Source organism: Gymnogyps californianus, chromosome 17 (genome assembly GCF_018139145.2).
Source record: "Gymnogyps californianus isolate 813 chromosome 17, ASM1813914v2, whole genome shotgun sequence".
NCBI lineage: Eukaryota > Metazoa > Chordata > Aves > Accipitriformes > Cathartidae > Gymnogyps > Gymnogyps californianus.
The window spans coordinates 15577241-15602631 of record NC_059487.1 but is presented as its reverse complement, the minus strand read 5'-3'; the positions used below and the strand labels follow the sequence as shown (position 1 = coordinate 15602631).

Genomic DNA, 25391 nt, shown 5'->3' with positions numbered 1-25391 from the left:
TGGTTTAAATTTAACTTGTGTTAACAGCTCAGGAAAGAGGGAATTTGGGGTGGGGGTGGAAAAGAGACATCCCTCAAAATCAAAACCAAAGCCATAACACACATATGCACAGACGTGGACATGAAAATGGTTTGTTTTCTCTTTCAAATACCCATCTTGCATCCTCTGTCCATTTTACTGATATTTCATTGAAAGTGCTCGTTGGCTCTGCTCCATGAAACAATCCTCCAAATAACATAGCTGTTAAGAACTGAGCATTACATTAATCTGAAAACTGGTCTCCAGCTTGTCTGTGCTGTACAGCAGATGGCAATAAAGGACCACTCTGTAGTAGAAATACACCTCTGAAAAGGAAGTTTTCTGTCCTTAACGCTTCAGAGTGTGTAATTAAAAATAAGAATACAGAAATGCAACTTTGAGAAGTTGGGAGGTGCAGAGAGGGAAAATGCAAGTGTTGCAAGTAAGCAGGACAAACCATGTGAATGATAAACAGACACACGCATTGTATGTAAATGAAAGACAGAACGTTGTGCATTCATCAGCCACCCCCTCAGTCTGCAAAGGTGCCCCTGCAAAGCCACGGGAGGGAAGGGATCTGCGAGCCCCAACCCGCTGTTCAAGAAGTTCTGCATTCCAGCATCTTCCGGAAACTTTTCCGAAAACTGTCATCCAGGAAAGCATACAAGAAAGGATTCAAGCATGAATTGGCATAGCTCAGGCTGGTGATGAAGTAGGATATACCAATGACTGTGGAGGTCTGGGGCAAGTCAGTGGTCAAAGCCACAATGGTGGCCAAGTGGAAGGGGGTCCAACAGAAGAGACACACAGCCAGAACTATGAAGACCATGATAGTGACTTTCTTCTTGGCTTTGTCCAGGGCTTTAGCATTAGAGTTCAAGTGCATGTTCCTTAGCTTGTAGAGCATCATGGTGTAGAGGATGCAGATGGTGGATACTGGAATGGCAAAGCCAAGGAGGAGGGTATAGATCCTGCTGGCTTTGAACCAAAACCTCTCAGGCTTGGGGAAATTGAGACCACAACTCTTGATCTCCAGGTCATCTATGTAGACATTGGCAAAGATGATGAAAGGGAGAACTATGATGGTGACTAGGATCCAGATGCACAAACTGACAATCCTGGCTGCTCGGTACGTACGATGCGGCGTCCTCTTGGACCTGACTGTAGCCAGTACTACCAGATACCTGTCTATGCTCATCACTGTTAGGAAATAAATGCTGGAGAATATATTGTAGTGGTCTATGGACAAGATGACCTTGCAGAGGACTTCTCCAAAGGGCCAGTAGTGGAGGAGGTGTTCAGCAATATTAATGGGCAAGACAAGTGTGAACAAGTCATCAGCTATAGCAAGGTTCAGGATGAACATGTTTGTCACAGTCTTCATCTTGGGGGCCTTGAGGATCACATAGATGACAGCAGTGTTGCCTGTGAGCCCAACAGCACAGATCACAGAGTAAATCACGGGGAGAACAATGTAGAAATCTGCTGCCTGCTCTTGGAATGTCAAATTGAACCTCATGCTGTTGTCCAGGTAGCAGCTGTTGCCTGCGTTGCTGCAGGTGCTGTTCTGATCATCCCAAAAAGAGCTGTTTCCCATGCCTGCTGGTCACAGACTACCCTCAGATGTCACTGAAAGAAGGGAGAGCCTTTCTTTCTGTGAGAAGCAGCTGCTATCTCATTTAGAAGTGGGTTATTTCCAAAGAGTGTGTTGTGAGGCAGGATGGACCATCTAACTTACCTCTCCTGTCCCCCACCATTGGAGAAGTTAGATTTTGAAGTGATCAGGGGAAAAAAAAGCCAAATATACAAACAAATGATTTAAAGACACATAAGGCTCCATGACCAAAGCAAGCAAGAGAATTATAAGTCCCTGTGTAAGTCAAGGAACTCTTCTCTCTGAGAGCATCCCGGTGAGCTTTAGCTTTTCTCTGCTAGGGAAATCAAGTGGCTCCAGTTCAACTGTCTGCAGCAAGAGTCCTTCTCGGCGCTGGCAGGAACGGGGAAGGCAGAGGGGAAGCTTTGTGCCTGGTCAGCTATTCACAGCCCTTGGAGGACTTGAGGGATGGCTGCTGTTTCACTTGCACAGCGCTTGCTTTTCCGTGCTGGAGCAGAAGCGTTGCAGTGTTTAATTAGTGCCTTTCTTTGTGCCAGAGTTCAGACTCTTTTCATTGACTGAGATTTCACAAACAATGAAGAAGCTTCCGACACAGCTACTCCCCACTCCCAGGGTCCCCTAGCAAAAGAAGGAGGGGGGGAAAAATAGAGTTCAAGGAGTATTTCCAAAACTAAGTTTAAAGGGGCTTAACCCACAATTAAAGTAACTCTTTAAGCCAGGGTAGGTTATGATCTTATTCAATATGAAGACCATCCCCATTGCAAACAACTGTGGCAGCACACAAAACTTGGCACAGATGGACAGACAAACCTGTAAATCTCAAAAGTTCAGGATTATTCAGGGAAGCGGGGGGAGAAGTACCCTGAAAGCAAATCCACTTTAGAGTCAATGCAAGAATTACCCCATCTGTTTCCATCTGTAGCAGCTGCCACATCCATCGCTATTGCCTGACCCATACTTCCAAGAATTCCTCCGCAGGGAAGTGAACAAACAACCGACCCCCCGCGAAGATCAAAGATTTGGCAACTGGTCCCCAGGCTCTGCAAAGAGAAGTGCCTCGCTTGCCTCGCGTTTTGTTGTCGCGCAGCAATAAAGGCAGCGGGACCGCCAGCATCGGGAATCGAGGGCTGAAGTGCCCCTTACCTGGTGAGCGGCTCTGGCTGCCTCCTCCAGCACCTGCTGCTCGCCTCTGCTGAGCCTCTTCTCTCTAATCCGAGTTGGAGGAGGGTCTCCGGGATGCTGACGTTACCCGGCTTTGCGATCATATCAACATGGTGGCTCTGTGTGTGCATTGCATGTCTGAGCAATTAGCACTTGTTCACACCAGGGAAGGGGAGGGGAAAAAAGTTTTCTCTCTGCGGGGCTATTTAAATAGTGAGTAAGGTAGATGCTGGCAAGCAGTTGAGGCTCCAGGGCTGTTCTCTGCAGGGATGAGGGAGATGTTGAGGGGCACAGGGCAGCACCCAGGGCTGGCAAAGATCTGGCTGGCTGAATGAGGGATGTGTGAAACGGTGGGAAGGCGGGAGGGTTAAACTGCTTCAGTAGAGAACGCTGGCTGGTTTTAACAAAGGAAGATGCACAAATGGGGGGGGGGGGAGGGAGTGGGAGGAGGGTACACAACATTACAGCGCTCAAAAGGAACAAATAAACAGACGTACCTCGCAGGATCTGTGCTGGTTTCAGCTGCTCTGGGGGGGGGCTCAGCTGGTTTTCCCCAGCTGGGTCTCTGGTCCAGCTTTGGAAATGCAGCTAAATCCTTCAGATGTGCATCGCAAGATGCAGGAGTCCTGTGAAGCTTGACAGAAACGCACCCCGGGTTATATAGCAAAATCAGCAATGATGTAAGATCACTTTACCTTCATGTCCCTATAAAAAGAGGAAAAAGGAAATCAAGGGTCTTTTAAATGTATCCCCCAGCTGCAGGTTGCCTGACCTTTGTTTCGATACCAGGCGAGAGAAAATGCAGGCATCCATCAGTGCTACGCCTGGCAGTGTGCAGTGTCATTTAACCAAGCGGGTCAGCTCCTTTATACGAGCCACGTAGCTAAGAGCTGTGTTTGACTTTGCTCCTCTCCTATAGATGTTTACCCTTTTCTGGCAAGATTACTGTGCGCCGGTAACTGGGTGGGAACAAAACACTTCATTGCGCACAGGGAGGTAACTCCTTAAGGCCGTGGGAATAAGTGACTTTTCAGCAGACGGTAATTTTTTTTATGCCCGGTGTACAACTCTTACAGATATTTTCTGTACCTCAGCCAAAATCTGATCAGCCATTAGGACTAGGTAAAACTAAACAGAAATTAAAGATTGCCCAAGAAGATGCGTAGGAATGATATGGATGGTATTTCTTCAGATGAAAGACTTTCAGAGCCGCCCTCTTGCCTGTTTTGGGAAAGCTGGCACGGTTTGTAAGTAGTTGTGAGGGAAGCAAGGTTTTGATAGGTCTGCAGAAGGAAGGCGGTTTTCCAGGAATCGCTGTTGTCTTTGTCAAAGAGAAGAAAATACTGGAAGATAGAGAATTTCAGGAGAATGTGATGTTAAATTTACTGATCTGTAACTATTCCCCAGGGCAAAAGGGTGTAAAAGTATGTGGTGTTGAAAATCCTTCCATCGTGGCTTTCTGTTTTTCAGCATAAAGCACATCTCTCAGGGCCCTGGGAGAGCTTAAAAACTGTCCTGTCACTCCCCAAACTATGTTATCTTGGAATTGGCTGTCATGCTGCCTTGGCCAGTGGCTGTGTGCCCAGGTGCTGCGTGTTTTGGGACACACTCCGAAGAGGATGGGAGCTGGGGGGCTGGGGAGGGCTGCAGGGCTGGCTGTGCTCCTGTGGATCACGCATGGGCTGTGCCTGCCCGGCAGTGCCGGGGCCACATCCCTCCCCGGCTGCCTGTGCCGCCTTACTTCTCATTATCCATAGTGAGCACGGTCTCCTGCGTGCCTTGGTTAGGATGTGTTTGATTAAAACAACTTTGTCAGAGATGAGATGGAGACTAAGAATTTAATCTCGTTGTCTGGTGTGAGTAGAGGGACTTTTGTTTCTTTTCTATCCCCGAGCAAATGCACGGCGCCTGCTTTCTGAGCTGTGCTCCTTGCCTAGTTCCTCCAACAGATTTGCAGTGAAGCTCACCTGCTTTGGGGAGAGCAATTGCAAATGGATCTAAATTCACGCATGAAATTGCATTGCAGCAGGAGCACTTCCATCAACAAAGAGAAAAATCTTTCCCTTGTGTCGGCTCTGCATCCGACCAGAGCCGGTGGCTGAGCACAGAGGAGGCACGTTGTGTGTATTGGCATGATGTGAAATGGGGAGTGCCTGGAGGGAAGGCTGAGAGGATGTTTTATTCATCTTGTTTTCTCTGGCTGAGTGTCCCTTCCACTTGATTATAAATGTTACAGTGGCACAAAGCCCTGAAAATCAAGCACTAGTTCAAGTTACTGTTACGAAGGACACAAGCTGTATTTTCCCTCTGAGCCACTTGGACTTATTCTTGTGCAGGCAGCTCCATCGCCAGCACGGTGCAAGAGGGACAAAGTTTCTACCCCTGGCAAATCCGCACCATGGAGATGGACTTTACCTCTTGAAACCCACGTTCAGACTACGCAGCTCGAGTCAGCTGTGCAAACAGAAGGAAAAGGCAGTAAATTAGGGAGAGGGAAATCCCTTGCAAGGCTAAATCAATGGTGCTTTATTGCCATCATAAAGTTGATGTGCTGCTGACTCCAGACAAAGGCCAGCCATCATTCTGGAGTTACAGCGGACTGTGCTGCTGGCAGAGCCTGGGGGGCATCAGGAGTGCCCGGCACCAGCAGGGCTGAGCCACAGCAGCAGCTCACACCTCGCTGGGGACAGGCAGGGCAGAAGCTTTCTTTGCCTGGGTTGCTTTTGGAGAGCACTGCAAAATAGCTGCTCGAATGATGGGATTATTTCCCCACTGACAGCGTGAGTGATGCCGTCCAAGCCCTCCGAGATGCTTCAGCCCTCCAGTGAAGGCATGTTGTCTAAACGGTTGTCGCCTAAGGCAGAAAGCTGCCTCCTCTAAGCAGGTTTCAGTCCTTTCAATGAGGACCTCCCCAGGTCACCAGGAGCGAAGCCTACCTCACCTCCCTTGTTAATCCACAGGGGCAATGAAAGAGGATGAGTTACTCTGGATCAGCCCCTGAGAGGGACTCCCTGTTTCTTCTCCTTTTTCAAAGTCACAGTAATCTCGGCTGGATTTAATTTTGAAATTTTGTTGAATTAAGGCTGCTTTTCATTCCATGCAGGAGCACCAGGGCCGATGAAACCAGACTTGCTGGAGGGGTGACTTCACCGGGGAAGGGAATGAGTGTGTTCTTCCTGCAAGGGCTTGCAGGGATAGGAGACATGTTCAGCCATTTAAAATTCAATGAATTAGCTGCAGGAAAGAAAACGGAGAACTGATTATGCTCTGCTCTACTGGGGGGTGGTTCTGTTGGAAATTTTTTAATGTACCTGTGCTGTTGCTGCCTAAAGTCACAGATCACCTGCTGAACAGGCAATAGCTTTCCAGGGCTTTTTCATCCCCTTTGAAAACTATATTCTTGTCTTGGGAGTAGAATTCAAGGAGAGCTGCTAAATAAAGCAAAATGAAGATGGCTTCTTAGTCACCCAGGGTGCCCCTTGGGATGCACCTTGCTTTTGGCATTCTTGCTTTGGGGACAAAGCATGATCATCTCCCCGTGGTCACAGTGCCGGTGTTCCTTGTCCTTTTCTGGGGCAGGCTTTGAGCCTCACCTCCGTGTCTGTGTGACAGTCATCCTGGGAAGATCCACAGACAATTTGCAGAGGCAGAGCGGAGGTTTGACTGAAAAGCTGGGGCTCAGAGAAGGGTGTAATCACATGAGCAGGTCAGATCTGGACTGGGATTGCCGTTTGAGGACTCCAGCTTTCCTGGACACCTGAAGGGATCGCTTTCTCCTCTGCTTCACTTCCCAGCTGTGGAGGAAGAGGTTGTGCAGTGCTGGGCTCAACATCCCTTCCAGCAGCCCTTTGCTTCACAGGCCTTGGGCATGACCTTGGAGCTCCTGCAGCCACCAGAGAAGTCCTGTCACTGGATCCAGTTTGATAAGACTGCTTTGCTTCCCACCTCTGCCCCTTGAGGGATTAGCTGGGGAGATAATCCTGTTTTCTTGGGTTTCAGCTGCTGTCAGAGTCAAGTTCATCTCAAGGACACAGATACACAATCAATACTCTTTGCTCACCAAAACAAAATGTTCTCGGCTGGCTATCTTGCAGTCGCTGGTTATTAGGGTGATTTATTTTGTATGAGGTGTTCAGGCTTTTCAAAAGGAGGTACAGCACTGCAGGCTAATATCCAGAACAGATTATGTCGAACGGTCTGTAAGTGATGGCTTCTGGTGAGTAAAGCCAGTGTGCCTGGCCAGGTTATTTGTTGTAGGATAACATTCACTATGCTGTAACCTCTGCCTTGGGGCTGAGTCTCCCCTGAGCGGCTCTGGTCCCAGCCTGGGGTTGCATAGATGTTGGCCACTGCATCCCCCAGGAACCACCTCCTCCTCCTTGGTGTGGTGCTGGCTCAGCAAAGGAGCAGTTGGTGGGTGTTGGGATGAGCTGGAAAGGAGAAACCTGAGCTTATTCATCACCCCTGTGCTGGGTGCTTCCCCCTTTGGCACAAGCTGGGACATGTTCTCCTGCTTCCTAACCCTTCCGAGCCAAAGTGAGCCAGGTTGGCTTAGGCAGATGATGGTGCTCACCTTGTGGGACACCCCTGGGAACCACGCAAGGGGTGTAGGTGCTGATTTTTCTGGGAGATGAGGATAGAGCGGATGTCTCTGTCAGTGAACTGGTTAATTGTGGGTGAAGCAATTGGCTTTGAATGGTCATAACAATGGCAGTGGATCCAGCAGCCAGTGACGCATCCAACCCATCACGAGCTGCGGTGAAGGCAAAGTGGTACTGGAGGTGCTTTAAAGAAAATCAGAGTAATGAGTCTTATTTATAAAGAGCCTGTTTTTGTCAGGCAGGGGATGTATCAATAACTGCCCCATCTCTGCCTCTGCAGGGGAGCAGTCAAGACAAATGCTGTGTGAGTAATTTCCTCAGACCAGAGGTGATGGGGAATAAAAGCTGTGGCACCGGGAGGTGTGGGTGGGTGGCTGGAGCTGTTTGCTCCCTTCCTGCAAGCCAGGAAGGAGGCTATGAAGCTCCTGCAATGGGTCAGCCCTCATTCCCAACAGCTTTTGGAGACCCTGGCTCTTCTGCAGGACATCCCCAGCGCCGTGGTGCCGGCACAGCCCTGGCCTGGGCATGTTCCCAGAGGTGCAATCCAGCCTTGGAGGGTGAGTGGCATTGCAAGAGGCTGCCTGGCTCCCAGCAAGGAGCCCATGCTGTCGGAGTGCCTGTGCTGTGCTGGCAGCGGTGTGTTAATTAATAGAGCTCTGGCAGTGTATCTGCAGCCATACGAGCAAGGACACGGTGCCAGTCTCGCTGCAATTTATACGTATCCGTGCGAATTTAAAGAGTGCAGGCAGAACACTATGCAGCTTCTTTAAACACTTTCATTCCTCCCCCCCCTGCCATTGGTCTGGCTTCAAACAGCCTTGTTCCAGAGAGAAATTAAAGTAAGTTTCCATTCCAGGATGCTTTTATTCTCCAGCATTTTTTCCTGCTTTTCCCCAGGCTGGAAGTGAGTCTGTACTTCGGTTTGTTTTCTGCCCTGAGCCAGTCCAGTCTGTCCAGACCACAGCCCTTTGGGAGAGGAAGGTTTCTGGAAGGGGACTGTCACCCTTTTCAATGCCGCTCATCTCCTTTGTGGGGTGTGTGGGGCTCGGGGCAGCTGCTGGAGGGGCCGGGCAGCAGCCTGGGGCTCCCCTTGTTGTGTCGGTGCTGCCACGAGCAGCGGGCAAAGGCTGTCCCACAGCGTGTCCTGCGATGGCTCTGACTGCTGCAGGGATGCTGCTGCCTCATCCTCCTTAACTCTATCTGGAAGCAGGGGAAATTAATCTGCGGGGTCAATCCATGGATCGATTTGTCTTCTGGGCTTGGAGCTTTTGCTGTTCTCTATCTCAGGTTTCTTCCATCAGCCCATGTGAGTCACAGCTTTTGTGTAATCTGACTACGGGACCTGTGCCTATGAGGAAAAAGCATCGTATGTGACAGTATCTTGTGCTGCAGTACTCTAGGGCACAGTTAATTGCTTTTGCAGTTATCTTGGAATGCTGTTAACTCTTGAAACTATCAATGACCATTGAAATGTTAACAGAATTCTGTTTTACCGCTGGTTGCCTTTAGCAGATGTGCATGGCATGTCTACAAGGGGGTTCTCCAGCACAGTTGTTGGATTGCAGAGGTAACAAGCAAGACATAAGGAGGAACCCTATTTTAAAAGGATCGGAGTAAAAGAGAAATGGAAGGATGTTAGTTGCCCTAACTGGGTGAAAAGAAATGGGTGTGAGTCAGCAGGCGGAGATCTGCTCTTCTCCTGGGTCCCCATCCACACTGTGCTTTCTGGTGCTGTGCTGCTGGCAGACGAGGGTTGTGCAGGACACGCGTGCTGTCTGGTGCTGCAACCCATCGGCATCCCATGCCGGAACTATACGTTATTTAGTTGCTATTAAGCTGGTTATTATACAGCTGCTAAGAGCCCTTGGTATCTGTGCCACTTCCAGGTGATAGGAGTTGTCGCTTTGACTTTTTTAATGACATCGGAACTGCCGCTTCTGAAAAGTCACCCTTTCTGTCATTGCTTGACCCGCTTTGAAAGCCAAGAGGCTTTGCAAACAGCGGCGTTGCAATAGGGTTATAATGCATCCTCGGAAAACCAGCATGGAGCCCTTTGGGGATGCTCGCCGGGGAGCAGGCTCTGTGCAATATATTCCAATATCTCTAAGCAACAGCTAAATGTGTCACCTCGTCTGCTTAAGTAGCAAAGCTCCTCTGGCCTAAAAGCCTAATCATCAGAGGGTTATGGAGCGCAAATTGCTGCTGAATGAATTTGCGGCTTTGTTCACTCCAGTTTCCCCTTCCTGCCTGTGTTGTGACAGTGAAATGACTCATCTTCACCTTAATATCATGTTTTAGAAAACTGTTTTAATATTTTGTACAATGTTCATTGTTTAAAAAAAAAAAACAAACAGCACATGAAATCTGTCTTCTGGCACAACATTTTCCAGTGCAATTATACAGAGCCGGCACCTTTCTCCACACGCTCTTCAGGCCAACAAACACAGTGGAGTACAAGGTTTATGATACCGTGGATCATTCTGTGGGAAAAAGGGAAAAGCAGGAGGCCTGGTTTGAACTTAGTGAAACTTGACTCTATGGCTTTGGACTACAATCACTTATTACAGCTCACTTTTGCAATTAATACCAGCCTGACCTACTTAAATAGGTTGTCGTAATTCATGCGGCCAAATATCTGCTAATGAAAATTCAGTTTTAAGAGCGTGATTCTTGGTGGATGTGCCAGCGTGAAGGAGAAAATGAAAGTTGGATAACTGAGGTGAACTTAGTAGGAAATGGTGTGCTATGAAACACCAAGCAAAAAACAAAAGGAAAGGGGAAGGCATGGCTGCAAAGTGAGGTTTACGGCTGATGCTGTCTGCTCATCTGCACCCCGTGGTCATGGATATAGGGAGGAGGTTTGGCTCTGAGCGAGGGAGGGAGCGGATTCAGTATGTGCACCAGAAATAACTAAAAGAGTAGGAACAGTCAGTAGGACCTGGCTCTCCTCTCTTTAAAATCTAATTTGGACCCCAAAGCAAAGCCCCAAAATTTCATTCCCTGGGGAACTGAAGCTGCCAGGTCACTGACTGGGGTTTTCACAGCGTGCTGGGGAAAATGAGGTCCCCGTCAGAAATCCTATTGATGCAAATATTATTAAACAACCATGCCATAGAGAAGATGTTTCAGATGCTTGTGGAGGAGAAGCAGAAAAAGAAAAGAAATAAAAATATACCTCTTGCGTTTTCCGCTGGGAATAATTTCTGAAGCACAAAACTCCCTGGGCTGTGCAGGGCCTCCTGCCAGGGGAGTAATTTCAGACAAGAGCTGACCGAGCAGGAGAAGGTGTTTTGTGTTGGAGGGCTGAGTTATGACCACGTAAGTCTTTCCACTTCTAATATCAATGTCACTTTATCAATAAGGAGCACACTCGGGCTCTGCGAGACCTCTCCATCTCCACCTGCTTCTCAGTTTCACTTGAAGGTGGAGGAAAATGATTTCCTTGTAAGTGGCCCGTTTCCACCAACTTCTGCAAACTCTCACCGAGGCTTCTTGCTGGGAAGTTGATTTTTTTTTTTTTTCCTTGTAATAAGAATTGCTTTCTCGTAAATGTTAAGTGATGCGTTTCTCCGCCTCGGATGTCAGGAGGTACAGGCGCACATGCTGTACAGAAACACTTCCCAACTGCATCAATAACCTTTTTGTGCTGCTTAGTGAGTCCCAGATAACTGCAGAGCAGTTGTGTGTCTCTGCAGGTTACTTGGCAATCAATTATACATCTCCAATACATCCTAATTTACAGGGAGGATGTGATGAACTCCTTACCCTGCAATCAGGTGCTGGCGGGGCCCGTTCTCTTATGGGTTTACGGGCTCAGCCAAATAACACCATGCTCAGCAGCCAGGTTGTGCAGGAATAGAGATGCTTTTTAGTTTTGAGACTTTGCATCTCCCTGTTATCTGACCAGGATTTAAGGTGAGAAGAGCTTTTGGGCTGTAGTAGCATCTAGCTCCCCTGTTTTCCTCGTGTAGCTCTGCAGCGCTCTTGCTTGGCTTGCTCCTCATTGTGTGGGGCAGCCAGGATCCTTCTACAGCCTTACAAGGGACAGGGAATTTTCTGGGTTGGAAAGAAAAACATTCATGAGAGAGGCAGAATATGATGCTCTTACTCATGGCTGGTGTTCCCACCCGTGCCCTCAGTTTTTCCCTTCTTTGCTGCCCTGGGGCACCGAAATAATGGAGGTTTTGTAGTTTTGTTGTCCGTATTGAAATCAGTAGCAGAGTTTATGGACTTGTTTAGCATCAAAACAAGCTCTATTTTGCCCGCTATATAAGGGAAAAATGATATTGTGCGGAAAGCGGTGAGAAGAAGACAGGTGATCAGCGGATCTTTTTCATGTGGCTGCAGGGAGGGAAAACGCAATTGCGGTGTGCGAGATGTGTCGTTAACGTAAAAGCAACAAAAGTGACCCAAACAGTGAGCGAGCATCAATCGAGCTGGCATCACTGTCAGTAATGGAGCATCTCCAATCTCTGCCGCTGCGCCTGCTCCTTCGCCTGCCGAGAGGCGCTTATGTTGCGGCTGATTGCGCCTGTCATTTACATTTCGATTGTACGGCTGGTTCTTAGAAAACAGGTTGGCTTTTTTAACTCTCTTGAGCATTCAAGTGAGTCCAGGAGATGTGGGGATGGGCTGATAAGTGGGTTTATATTGTCTTGGCTGTTAGGTATTTCACTGTTTCCCCCGGCGCTCCTACCCGTGATGGAGCTATTTGCTCTGCTCCGAAGCAATCCCAGGCACGCTGCTTTTGTGGAAGGCAGAATAGCTAAAGAGAAAAACGGGCTGGAAATTACCCTTTCTGGGGAAACGCAGTCACTGCGAATTGTCTTCTGGGACCTGCTCGTGAGCAAAGACGGAGCCTGAACGGGGATCTGCCCTCGCGGGGGTCACTTATGCATCCGTGCATCTACAGAGGGTTGTCACCCCACGGAAACACGTTCCTGCAGGGAACCCCCTGGCAGGGGGAGATTTGACATCGCAGTCGTGCAGCTTGGAAAAAACACCGAGGCAAATTTTTCCTTTCATCTCCCTTTCTCGCCAGGAAAGCCAGGACATCTGCCCGCTGTATTTCACGAGTAGGAAATCAATTGCTGAGGGGTTTCCGCTGGGAGATTTGCGCTTTATGAAATTCACGCTGGGGCGCAGAGAGGCAGGCTGGGGAGCTGGAAATGATAGCTCCGTCTTCCTCCCCTCTGCTGCTTTAATTGTTTGTAATGACTTAACAAGCAGCACTAAACAGGGAAGCTGATCCTTCCCTGCTGCAAACACAGGCATGCGGCATTTTATGAGCTTTTCTAGGGCCTCTGTTTGGAATTTCTTTGCTGTATTTTCTTCTTTATGGGCTTGATCCAAAGCCTGGGGAGATCGGTAGGAAAACTGTCGACTTTGTGGTGTCAAGGCTCTGAGTGTTGAGCCAGCACCAAATCCGTGCAATGATCTGGGAAGAAAATAATATGGAGAAATGGCATAATTTAAGCAATGAAATGCTCTTGGCCTTGACACCCTACATGTACAAATGCATGCCAGGGAGAGGAAGAGCAAATTAGGTACAAACCCCCCCAGTATTTGCAGAAGAACGAATGGAAATAGCTTGCCATTTAGGCTGGAAACGAGGAGAAACTTTGTGCCCGGCAGAAGGGTGCCGACACGGACCAGCTGCCCAGTGACAACAGGCAGATAGAGAAGCGAAATCCCAACCTGAAGATTTCTAAGGTGGAGCTTTTTGAATGTGGGGGGCTGTAGAGGCAGATCTCGTGAGTCCCATGGCCGATGCAGGCAGCTTCCCGGGGGGAGCATCCCTGCCCCATGGCCAGGGAGCTGCTGCCTGGCCGGCAGCAGGTCTGGTCCCACAGGGGCGATTTAGTTTGTACCTGGTGGCTCAGCAGAGCTTGGGGAAATACCCCAGCCTCTGCTTGCTTGGATTTGAGGCATTGGTCAAATTGATGCATTTCTTCTCCGAGGGATGGAGTCTTGAGTTCTCACTGGTTTTGCTTCAATACAGGGGTATTTGTCCAGTCTGCCCCCGCCCCAGACCCCAGCAGACCCCCTGCTCCACCCTCTCCGTCTTTCCCACAGCTCTGATCCTCAGAGTTTTTCCCCTTAAACTACAAGAACTGCAAATTGGATGGTTTTTGCTGCCTCTTTGTATTGTGCAGCTCAGGGGGAAAGAAACTTCTTCCTCCCTTCATTTTTCTGCAACAAAGCATCTCGCTCTTCTCTCTGAAGGAGCAGGAAGAAACACTTTCAAAGCTAACGGAGCCAAATTGAATTCTCTTATTTGGAACAAAATAACAAAGTTATTTATGTTAAAAATAACTCCAAATTTTTGAAGAGATCTTCTGAGAAAATATTTCTCTTGGTGACTGCTTACAAGTGGGTATGGGAAGAAATTCTTTGCCTCGAACCACTCAAAGCAGTAATTTTTTCCAAAGAATAGATGTAATTACATTTTCTGGGTGGAAAAAAAACCATATAGTGGACCAAACGAGCTCCAAGTCGATCTTCATTTGCTGTCGACGACCAAATTACAGCACGCGGTTACTACCAGCTCCGCCGGACAAAACGTTGCCTTTGCGTTATTAGAGGTTTTGTCAGAAATCTTTGTGGCACGAATAGCTCATGTACTCGTCTATCTATTGGCTTTAGCTTTTCCTGCTGTCCATCATACGCTTCTATTGTAAGTCAGCTCACTTAATTATGTTGTCCTTTGATTCAGACATGTGCAACTTTTTCTGATTTCTAGCCCCAGTTTTCAGCTGGACAGACATTTTCTTATCTGTGAGTGTACTCAGTGACGGCCACACAAGTGAAGCGAAGGAGTTGGCAGGTGATAATTCATGGAACTTTCTACAATGGCTGGAAACCCCAGCCTTCGATTTCCGTCTCCTTAAAAATGTCTGTTGTCTTTGTTTCTTGTCCTGCCTGTTTGTTATGCCTCTGTGCTTGTGGATTTTGTGGCTGGTCTGAATTTGGTGCTTGGAAATGCAATTATATGGCTCCCAATTATTTTCGCACGGAAGAGTCTTGTACATAAAATCAAACAAATTTAACCTTCCAGTATTTTGAAGTCACTTTTAAAACTTACAATGTTTGGAATTGCCCAGTTTTAACTGGGCAAGTTTCATTCCTGCTTCGTGGCCTTATCGTCATTTATTTAAACAAACAAAAACTACTGCGCCCAGCAGATCCTTCCCTGGCACAAAATGATGGAGGACGAGGCATTGCCCATCATCCTTCTGAGGCTATAAACCTTTGCCCTCTAATTTGTTCTCGGTAACAGACTTGCAGGGCTCAGCAATGAATGGATGCTTTTCTCTTCTGAGAGGGCATTTATCACTCAGGGGTTACCCTGCAGCAATGATGTGGAAGAAAAGTATGATGTAAAGTAACTCATTTATTGTTCCTTATACCATAGGACCGACAGCTGAGCTGTGTTCTTTGTGTTTTTTCTCTTCTCCAACTCTCTTTTCTAGCCCAACAGACACGGATGCAGGGCAGAGAAAGGAGCAGGCATGTTAAAGAAAGGGATCCAGGCGGGAATAATATTTATGGGAAGACAGCCTGCATCTTGGCTCTGCTGCTGTGTGAGCTATTGAAGTGGATGAAATTTAAGTAAATGTCTTTTCACTTCTTTTGATGTTTCTTTTTAAGTTTTCAAGCCCCTGTTGTGTGCGTTATCTCCCGTTTGTTGGTGAGACAAGGGACCGAGGAGATACTGGCATGTCCTGAGGATCAAACAAACCTGCCTATATGCAAAGTGTCTGACTTGCTGGAAGGGAGCTCTCCATGCGTGAAAGTCACCTAGAAAAGAAATAATTTGTTGGCAGAGGAAGGAGACAAAAAGATCGGGGAAGCAATCCCTGGCCTGGTTGAAATGGCATAGCGTCTGCTTGGCTGCCCGGGACCCCAGCAGCCTGCCAAGATGCCCTGGCATCAGCCGTCCTTCTGCTGGGCCATCCCTCTCTGCTGGGCTGTGGACATGCCGTTGCTGGCTGGGATCGACAGCGAACGCAGCTGGATCCTTGTTGTCCCCAGCCCACTCAGGGCAGGCTTATTAATCACTCCTCTCCCTGGCGTGTCCCCATGCTCCTTGGAGGCAGGGCTGAATCTGAGGGAAACTGGAGGATTGAATTGCTCCTTTCATGGAAAGAAAAGGAAGGATTTGCCATTTGCTGAGCTCCTGTTTGTAGGAGGAGAGGGATGCTGGCAGGTCTGGGGCCGTTCCTGCTGTCGTCCCCCCTTGCTGCAGGACCTGTGCCTTGGGGCACGGCTACTTTCTCCCCCAGAGCTCAGCACTTGGGTCAGGCTGTTAAGTGACACCATCAGCTCCACTTCACGATGAAATTACGGCAGTTCGACGTCCAGGCGGCTTCAGCATGGGGACCTGGCAGCCGTTACTGCCTGGCCAGCTTCAGAGCAAAAAGGTTATCTGATTTAGCTGAAATCTCTTTCATTGTGGACTGAGTAAAATTGCCTCATATTTGCTCAGCACTAAAAATCCATCAGAAGCCGATTGCCAAGCCCTGCTGCGGCTGCTGAGTAATGGGATAACCCCCTGCAATGCCACCACAAAATGGGAGACTGGGATAGAAATATTAGAAATGACATTTCCAACCGTTTGCGGGCTCTGATGTTCTAATGTTGGCTTGATGCTGTCAAAGGGGTTGATTTTAATGATTTTAGAGGCATTCACTTGAAGGGCAGTGAAATGCACCTGCGGCAGCAATTGCACCTCTGGTCTCTGCAAGCACCTCCACCTCCCTTCATGCTCCTCAGCACTGAAATCCTGCAAGGCCCACGTAGATCTGGGGCTCTGGGAAGACTCAGTAGTGTCAGATTTTGGAGACATTTGAGGTAGGACGGGGAAGCAGCAGCAGAAGATGGGGTAACCCTTCATCCTTATACTCTCCTGCATGCTGATGCAGCCTGAGGGAGGCAGGGATTCTGTAAAGCACCTTCTGTATTTCCTGCGCGGGGGAAAACAAGTGGCAAAGCCCTTAATTTCTTGGAGCTTCAGGCATGTGTTGGGTGGCTGCACTGCACCCAAGGGCCCAGGCTCAGCTGCTCTTTGCACTGGCTGGTGCTGCCAAGCTGTCCTCTGCGATTTTATTTGCAAACCATCTCTCCTACCAGCCTGCACTTTGCTTTAAAAATTCTGCACCACGTTGGCAGCTGAATGGGCCCCAGAACTGGGAAGAAGGGTTTGAAATGCGATTTGTACTGTAGACTCGTTAAAGCGGGGGAAATGCCGTGTTCTTCCTGTGCCCAGAGCTGCTAATCTTGTTCTGAATGTTGAAAACCTCTCCAGCTTCTCTTATTATAACTAAATTTGATTATTGCTTTGACTTCACACTTTTCATGCAGGTTTTTCCTCCCTCCTTGGCTGGAAATGTCAGGCCTGAGAAGAGAAATTTTGCTGAGCCTTGGACTTGCACACATTGCCCATTCCTGCTCCTAATGCTGCTTTTAATTATCTTGGGAATCTGAGCATGGGGGCAGCTGGTGGTGACTTTAGAGAGGGGGGAAAAATAAGGCACACAGGCAAAAGTCTAAACGCAGCGTCTGGGTTACTGCAGCCCGCACCACCGTGGAGATTCGGACTAGCGAATTAATGCTTTTCTCTGTGAATTGATGACTCCTTCTGTGTCGTCTCCTCCTGAAATTCCTACGTAAATGGCAATGGGATGCGAACGTGTTATCGCAGGTGGTGAATTGAGCCCGATGAACAGCACAGCTCGTCCCTGTCCTGTGTCCGAAGGCGACCGGGAGCAGATGTTCCCAGCCTTGGCATGAGGATGAAATCCTGCCGGCATGGAGGAACATATCCTGAGCCAGGTGTGTTTAAAGACTTATCACCTTCTTGCCTTGCCCGTGTGCCTTTAATGCATCCTTCCTTTTGGAAAGTAGTTGAAATGTCTAAACATTAAATGGGTAAAAATACCCGGGCTGTTTTCAGCTCATCCTGTGAATTATTCTAGAGCGAGTTTGGCTCTGCAGATGAAGAGTTACTTGACATTTTTGGCACAACTTTTTCTTCTTAGTGAAAATATTGCCTGCCTTGGACTCCTGGCGTCCCTCCTCTGGAAGCAGGCAATACGCTGGGACCCCGCACCAGGGTCCCCAGGGGGTCCCTGCTATTGCCCCTTGCTGCTGCGGCCAAAATGCCCCGCAGGCAGCGGCGGTTGTGCTGCTGAACAGCCCCCTCCTCTGCGTGGAGAACAGGGCAATTCCCAGCTCCTAGATGGCTGTGTTTTGTCTCGTGTGCTTTTAAAAAAAAAAAAAAAAAAATCCCACATTTTGCAATCAGCTCTTTGTTCTGCTGGTATCAAATAGTGCCCCCCCCCACCCACCCGAGATGGGCCATTTTGGAGAGTGACTGGAGCTTACTGGGGCACTTCAGGCTCCCGCTAATTACCTGTCATTACAACCCAGGCACTTGCTGATTTTTAAAAGCCATAGGTGGCTGTGCTGGGCAATGAGGTCCTCTCCTGCAGCAGAAGGGCTGGGGCTGGGGTGATTCACTGCAGTGTTCCTGCCCCCAAGCTCTGCTCCCTGAGGAGCTGCCCTGGGCAGTTGCAAGGGGTCACTTAAAGGAAATAAATTTATTTCAAAGTCCTCAGGATCTGGGATGGGTGTAAGTTGCTGTGTTAGGGAGCTCTGAGCTAGCTCTGCTTGAACTAATGCATGTCATGCAGAGAAACTCCGCTCAGATGTTAGTTCAGATCGGAAGAGTGCCGTAATCGGACTCATCTCCTTGCCATGGACCTGAGTTCGGGCACAGCATCCCGTGGACGCACTGCCTTGGCTTCTGGCTTGTGCACCAAGCTCGGAGCTGCGATGCCGCAGGGGCCTCATTAAGGAGCCGCGTCTCTGCTTGGGCAAATAATTCATGATGAAAAACTGCTGTGGATTTGGTCTCTTTCTATATGTTCACAAATTACTCGCATGCCAACCAGTTTCTATTCCGCTGCTCAAAAGTAATATTTCCTGAGAGAAACATGTGTTGTCCTGGGAGCAGCCCAGGAGCAACTCCTGGGGTTCCAGGCGGGAGGAGAGGTGGCAGCAGAGCAAGGAAAGCCACTGCTGCCAAGCAGGGACCCACGTCAGAGCCCAGCTCCTGAAGGAGGATCACTGGGCCATGGCAAAGCTATTTGGTAGAAGTGCCCTTGGAGTGTGATTCAGTGTAAAGCAGTAGTCCCGCACTGATGTTAGTTCTAGCTGATCTGTCAGATCTGCCTCTGTGAGATTAGGGGCTCGTAATTGTAGTTCTCGTCAAGTTGAGTTGGTTCCTCAGGTCTTGGCAGAGTCCTCTGGATCATAAACCAAGAAAAGACAATTGGGTCAGCTGGTCGTTTTAAACGTTTTTTTAAATATACATCTTTGTCTCTCCAAAACCTAATTATTATTCGCTTATTTTCCATTAAGTTTTTTGTTTGCCAGTTTAATAGTTTGCTAAAAAGTAGGTAAAACCATATAAAAGCATGCAAGATGCAGGTCCTGCCAAACTCCAGCAGAGCTTCGCATTGCTGCTGTTTCCCCCAGGAGACCCCCAGCTCCGTGCTGCAGGACGGCTGCGTTACCTGTGGAAGCCTCATCCCAGCAGCATCGCGCTCAGGCCAGGACCCATCTCATCCCTTGGGTGCCCCTGGGCTGGGTTTCACCCGTGCACCAGGGCTTGTGCTGGAGTTGCAGCCACGCAAGGTCCCCACGGGGCTGCGTGAGACCCGGTGTGAATCGTTTGTTCACTGCTCTTGATGAAAAGTTGTGACGTGCACCTCGGTGTCAACAAGGCGACACTTTAATGCTGCTGCTGTCGACTTGTCAGGCAGTGCCCACACACCGTGTCTGAAGATGGCTCGGGAGGAGAAGGCGAAGGAAAGCTGGGATGAAATGCCACGTGCTATTTAATGCTGTCAATAATTGCTCAGGAGTGAGATCTGGGAAGGGACTTGGGAGGGCCAGGCGGAAGGGACAGCTCTGAGAAGCGCGTGGCACATTGGTGACGTACTCATGATTACCTTTACGCAGGGGTGAAAAAGTATCAGTTTGCATGGCCTAAATGTCTGGATCTGAAAATTCACGCTCCGTGTTGCAGAAGCTGTGCTGAGTTCATCTTGCTCTGAAATATTTTCTCTGCATCTGAACCAGGAACAATATTAAAGTCCTGAACCTACTAATAAAAGTCAGTTGTAATCCAGGAGCAAACCTTTGCAGTACGCATTCATGGCAGATGAGGAGACCTAAAGCTTTCAGTAGATTTATTGTTCTTGGAGAACAAATTCAGCATTAAAAAACTCCCTCCTTGGTGTTAAGATACTCTCTCCTTGGTTTCGGCTATGACCCAGACTATCAATGCAAAGTCTTTTATTTCTCCGTGTTGTTGCTGGTGATATGTTGTCCCCCTGTAGCTGTCTGCAGGTAGGCGCTAATTAAAGATGTGCTGGGGATTCATCTGTTTTGGTGCCTGAGCAGGGACTGCAGAACAGGGATTATGAGCGCTGACATTTGCTGCGGTGTAAAGTCCAAGGAGCAAATTCATGCCAATTAACTGCACACTTTTAACTAGGAGGATCAAGTCGTGTTACGCTTGCACCAGAGTCTAGTGACAGAGGTGGTCTCTAAAGGGAAACTCGGTCCGTGTAGGACCTGGTGGTGCTTTTCCTCTCGGCTCTGTACGGACAGCGGTGAGTTAGATCAGTGGGAAACAAAGCTGGAGGGTGGCAGATAGTACCAGAAACTGAAAGACGAAATGGTAGCATCACACCCAGGTTTGTCTCTAAATGTCTAAAATTAATAAAAGCAGAGGGGCAGATGGTGGGACAATCTCTCTGCTCTGAGCTCACTAATATTGTCTTATTTTTCTTGCTGCTTTTGTCTGTCATGCTGACCCAGGTTTTGACACTTGAAAAGGAGCTGGAGCTCGGTGCAGCGTCCGTTTTCCTCTCCCTTTGCGCAGCGCCGAGCACACAGAGCCTGGGGAAGGCTGACGGTGTAGAGCAAAACCTGCAAATATATTGGTGATCCTGAGCCTGGCCGTACCTGGGGATGCAGCTAAACCCAGTCAAAAGTCATTTCTGGTAAGTCAGGCCTGGTTTACATTTTCTTGAGTTTGGCAGTGTAAACCTCACCAGTCGTTTCTTTAAAAAAAGAAAAAGAAAAAAAAAAAAAAGGAATTAGGTGCTGCTATTGTGTGGATATCACAGCCTGCGAATGGCTGCTTCCCACAGGACCATCATGAAAAGCCGTATATACCAGCTGCTCAAAAATAAACATGACAGGAGAAATAATAAAAAGTGATACACGACGACTTTGGGGGCGAGTGGCAGCCCCAGCTGCGGCGGCTCCGCATTAGGGTGAAGGATGGGCATGGGGTGGGCCAGATCCAGTGCTCCCCACCCTCCCGGCTGCTGTTTGCTCCTGATGAAAGATTCTTGCATGACCTTGGCCCCTCTCAATGCAATATAAATCATTCCCACAGCTCTCGGTTGAGCTGCTCGTATTTCCAGAGCGGGATTCAGCACAATCCTGCTGGCGGCTGAGCATCTGTGGAAGGTCCTGAGCACCTTCATCCCCAGAACCATGAAATAGCTCAGGCTCTCCCTGAATCAGGTCTTCATGGGAGGTTTCCAGTCTATCTGCAAGATTTTTTCTCCCCCAACAAACATGATTTTATTTATGTACAGTGATGCATCTGGGTTTCTTTCCTTATTCATGTGTGCCTGTGAGTAATTGATCATGCATATGGATGATGCTGTGTATAGAAAAATATATTCCTGGATTGTCATTTTACTTCACTGTCAGACGGATGCGGTCCTCATCTAACTGGGCAAGAAACCTGTAGGAATTTTGGTTCAGCGAGGAGCAGAAAGCCCCTTTTCTAAATCAGGTTCCCAGCTGATGTGGTTTCACTGGCAAAACAGTGATTCCAATTCATTGTCCTGGGAGGAATGCAAAGACTCATTCACAGATCACAGATTCAGCTGGCCTCTGACTTCGTGCACCTCATTTCACACATCCAATTTCAAGGGCTATTAAAATAGGCTCGTGTTTGCTTTGCTACACAGAAGTGCCGTAGTTATTCACAGGAGAACAATAAATGACTGTCCCACGGGAGCTCTCATAGTAACCTCCCGTGTACAGATACCCTGGGCGGTCACGCAGTAGCTGGACACTTCTGGGGACAAAGAGCACCCCAGCTGACTTTGGCTGCCAACTACGGTAAATCACAGCGGCTGCATCACTGCCATGGGGTGCTGGTGGGTCCTGGTGAGTGAGAACTGCGGCCGCTGAACTCCCTGATTTATTTTTTTTTTTTCCCTGCTCAGTAAGCATGCCGTCCCTACCTCAACCTCTGGCTCTTTGTTTTTGGAAAAGCCTATTGCAAAGCAAACTTTTCTTTGTGAGCTTGCTATTTGGATGAGTGCATGAGAACAAGGTAAATCGTCATGAATTGCCACAGTCTCTCCTTGTAGAAATTCCCCAGCGCTCACCTCTGGTTTTCGGGGACGCTTGCCACCCTCCTGAGATTACAGCTCCTCTTTGGGAGGGTAAAGCTCAGCACGGCTCCTGGCTGTGCACCCAGGTCTGAGCATGACGGCGTTACCTTTCCTGCTTTGCAAAATCTGGAAAAGTAGCCACTACACCCCCACCTCTTCTACCATCTCGGAGACAAATCCCAGTCCCGAAAGCTGCAAAGGTCAGGAGGAATTTATGCACGGCCGTGTGTTTCCCTGCTGACGTTTCCGAGCGCACCGGACCATGCGGCATCCAGCCCCTGCAAACAGCTGCACAGTGACAGCCGTCACACGCGGCACGGCTCTGCACCCTCCGACACTGCTCTCCCGTCTGCTCCCATCATTGCTTTCGTGGCCCAACATCAATACAGCAAAAGTGCTTTAAAAATAACTTGTCGGGAGGGAAAGGAGTGCTCTGACCTGGATATTGATGGACTGCTGCCAGAAGGTGCTGGGCTTGCCTCCCTGGGCTGCTTTGAAGGCTGCTCCTGGGTCAGGGGGCTGTGACTTTACATCTAGTCAGAATTAATTGGTTTGTTTTCCATACACTTATCATGACAAATCCCAGGTCTTTCAAACCAGTGACTGTTTTGCTCCCAACCTCATTGGTATCCACGTGAGGTACAACAAAGATCCTGGTTATCGCATCAGGGCCCATTGCTTTCTCATTGTCAGCAATGAAACCAGCTATTAAATAATTCTTCGCCGCTCACGATTTATTTTCTGCTTTATACCCACCCTGACAGAAGCTTCCAGTTACCTTCTGTCTCTGCAGTTATCCAGACAGCGTGCCGTGGCTAACCAAACACGAAGGGAGAAACCTGATTTTGCAATGTTCCGTGCAAACAGGAGTACGGTGGTGATGGAGTGGGAGTCTGCGGCACAGGATGATAAATATTTCAGCAGAGGTTTGAAGATTGGTGTTTGACTCCACATGTGCCTCTGGGAGATTTTTGGGGTTGAAATCTGAAAGGTGAGGCAATTTTTCCTCTGCTCCCTCCAATGCTCCAGGGGAGGTGGGAAGCAGCAACCTGCCACAGGGTTGGTACCTTTGGGCAGGAGTCCCACCACGCCACTGCAACTCCTTGAGCAAACACAGCTAGTGCATTTTGGGGCTGGGGCTGTGACAGCCCAGAATGTGGCAGAGCAGTTTTATATTATTTTTAGAGTTTTGAAAACATTGTTCCCAAAACAATCTCCCTCTCCTGTCTTCTGTCACAAATTGTGGAACAGAGAAAAGGGAAAATAGCAGAGGTTTGATTAAATTGGCTTTTTTCCGTCTTAAAATAGTGTCAGCTTGATGCCTGATATTTTAGAAATTGAATTAGTAGCATCTATTTCATCCCACCAGAGAGGTGGGATTTAAGGCTTGCAACAACAGAAACATTGGATGCGCAAGAGCAGAGTTTTCCACCCCTAGCACCCTGGTATCTCGTCGTACTATTTCAAGCAGCCTCAGCCAGTTATATAAATATACTGCTACAAACAACAACAACAGAAATAAAATGTTCCACCAAATGGGGAAAAATCAGAAAAGGAGCTGGGAGCCCTTTCTGAAGAGCTCGTGTTGATTTTAAAGACTTGGATGCAAACAAAAGAGGGTTCACTATACTCCTTTCCTTGAAAAATGTACATATTTAATAGAAATATATCTCTGAGGCTGTTGATAAGTTTGGTATGATTTTAGGTCTGGGAGGAACAAGACAAACATTCTGTTTTCCTGAGATGTTGCCTTTGCAAGGGGAGATCACAAATATCCCAGGTAGTTTTGGAACGCAGACCTGAGCAGCGCTCTCCCCTGGGCGCTGAGGGATTTCATGACTTGCATTTTATGGGGGATTTTCACAAGGCAGCGAAAGAGCAGCCGCGTGTGTTTGACAGGCAAAGAGGACTGGTGTGTCCGTAGCTTGATTCAGTGGAGCTTTTTCCTTCTGCGATCGTTTGTAACCTGAGGCACTCTGGGGCTCTTGAACTCAGTGGCTGGGGAAGTTAATCAGTGTAATTAGTGATAAATGAACCTGTTCCTTTTGCCTTAGCACGGCTGTGATGAGCATTAGGTAACCCCGGGAGCACTTGCCAAGAGGGGGGCTGGTTATTTGGCAGGGAGGAGGAAGAAAATATTGCTTGTAGTAACTAGGGCAACTTGGCTTCCCCGGGAAGAGGAAAAGAAGCAATTAAAGATGTGAGCGCTGCATGGAATCGTTTGCATCATTAGCTTCAGTGTTTGCAAATGAGGCAGCTATCTTGAGCTCTTCAGCACACAGCACATCCCTGACCTGCCATAACCACCGGGCAGCACAGCCACCGTCCCGGCTCATTGCAGGCTGAGCTGGTGGAAAACAGGGGTCTAAAATCGTCCGTGCAGGAGTGAGGGAGAAAACTCCTGTGTTTTCTGAGACCCTTTTTCTTTCTCTTTGCTTCTTTCTTGATATCTCTGAGATGTTGCACTACCCAGACACGACCCTGCTGTTGCATGAGGTTGTATCTTGTTTACTGTGCAGGAATATTCTCAATAAGCCATGCTTCTCCTAACCTTTACTCTCATGTTTCTGGATTTCTATCGCATGATACAAGAAACTATGGGTTAAAAAAACCCCTAGTGGGCAGGGAATGGATTAGATGCTGTTACGACCCGGACCGGACAGACCAGAGGGTCGTAGAGGTTCTGGGATCCCCCCGGGCTAAATTAAGGTGAAACGACACCAAACGATCACTTTGAACGCTTTATTCGAACAATGCAAACTGGAAGGCATAACGGTGGGCAGCGTGGGGGAAAAGAAAAGAGAGAGTTCACCGCCCTTGGATCCCGCGATGTCGGTGACGAGCGTGGCAATCCTCCGGTGATGGGCGCACGCCACGTGGCTCTTTGCAGTTGTGTCTTTTATAGTCTAAATCTCCGTCCACAGTCACGTCTCTTGAAGACTTATATGGGTTCATTCCAGACAGTTCTCAACATACATAGTAGTGTTCCACAGGGTTCTTTATCTACTGAGTATGTGCGATTTATTGGGGTGGTGGTCTTAGGGACTTGCTAAGGAGCTACAAGCCCCCGCCTCAGATAAGCTTTGTGTGGCCTCTCGCCATATGTGGTGGGTTACCAGGCTGGTTCTGCCAGACCAGGCTGCACACCTCCGCCCCCCTCCCGTGTCATGCCAGCCAACTTCTGCTAATGGCCGTTGTTGTTACGCAGACCGCACCTTGGTTGCTACAATGTTTGAGACATTGACAGACATGAACTCTTCCAGTTCCTCACAGATGCCTAGGAAGAGTGCAGAGGCATTTTTTCCTTTCTTCAGGCTGCCTCTTCCTTTTCTTCCCCTTTCACAGGAGCTCACTTCGCTTCTCCTGTTGTTTGGAGCATGTGCTTAGCTCTTCCCTCATCTCCCCGGCGTTGTTTTGGCTCTGGGTGTCATGCTCACTCTTTGTTAATTATTTTATTTGTCTGTTTTTTTTTCCCCAGCTACCTATGTGTTTCTTTAAATT

General features: G+C 48.5%; 1 protein-coding gene across 1 annotated transcript; it reads right to left on the bottom strand.

Annotated features, from left to right (window-relative positions):
- Positions 1-616: 616 nt before the first annotated feature.
- NPBWR2 (neuropeptides B and W receptor 2) lies at positions 617-1615 on the bottom strand. Its single transcript, XM_050907566.1, has one exon. It carries the CDS (start codon positions 1613-1615, stop codon positions 617-619), a length of 999 nt encoding a protein of 332 aa, XP_050763523.1.
- Positions 1616-25391: the final 23776 nt, after the last annotated feature.

What these genes read in the sequence shown, in the direction of transcription:
- NPBWR2 (XM_050907566.1), bottom strand. Translation starts at nt 1,615, where the DNA reads ATGGGAAACAGCTCTTTTTGGGATGATCAGAACAGCACCTGCAGCAAC.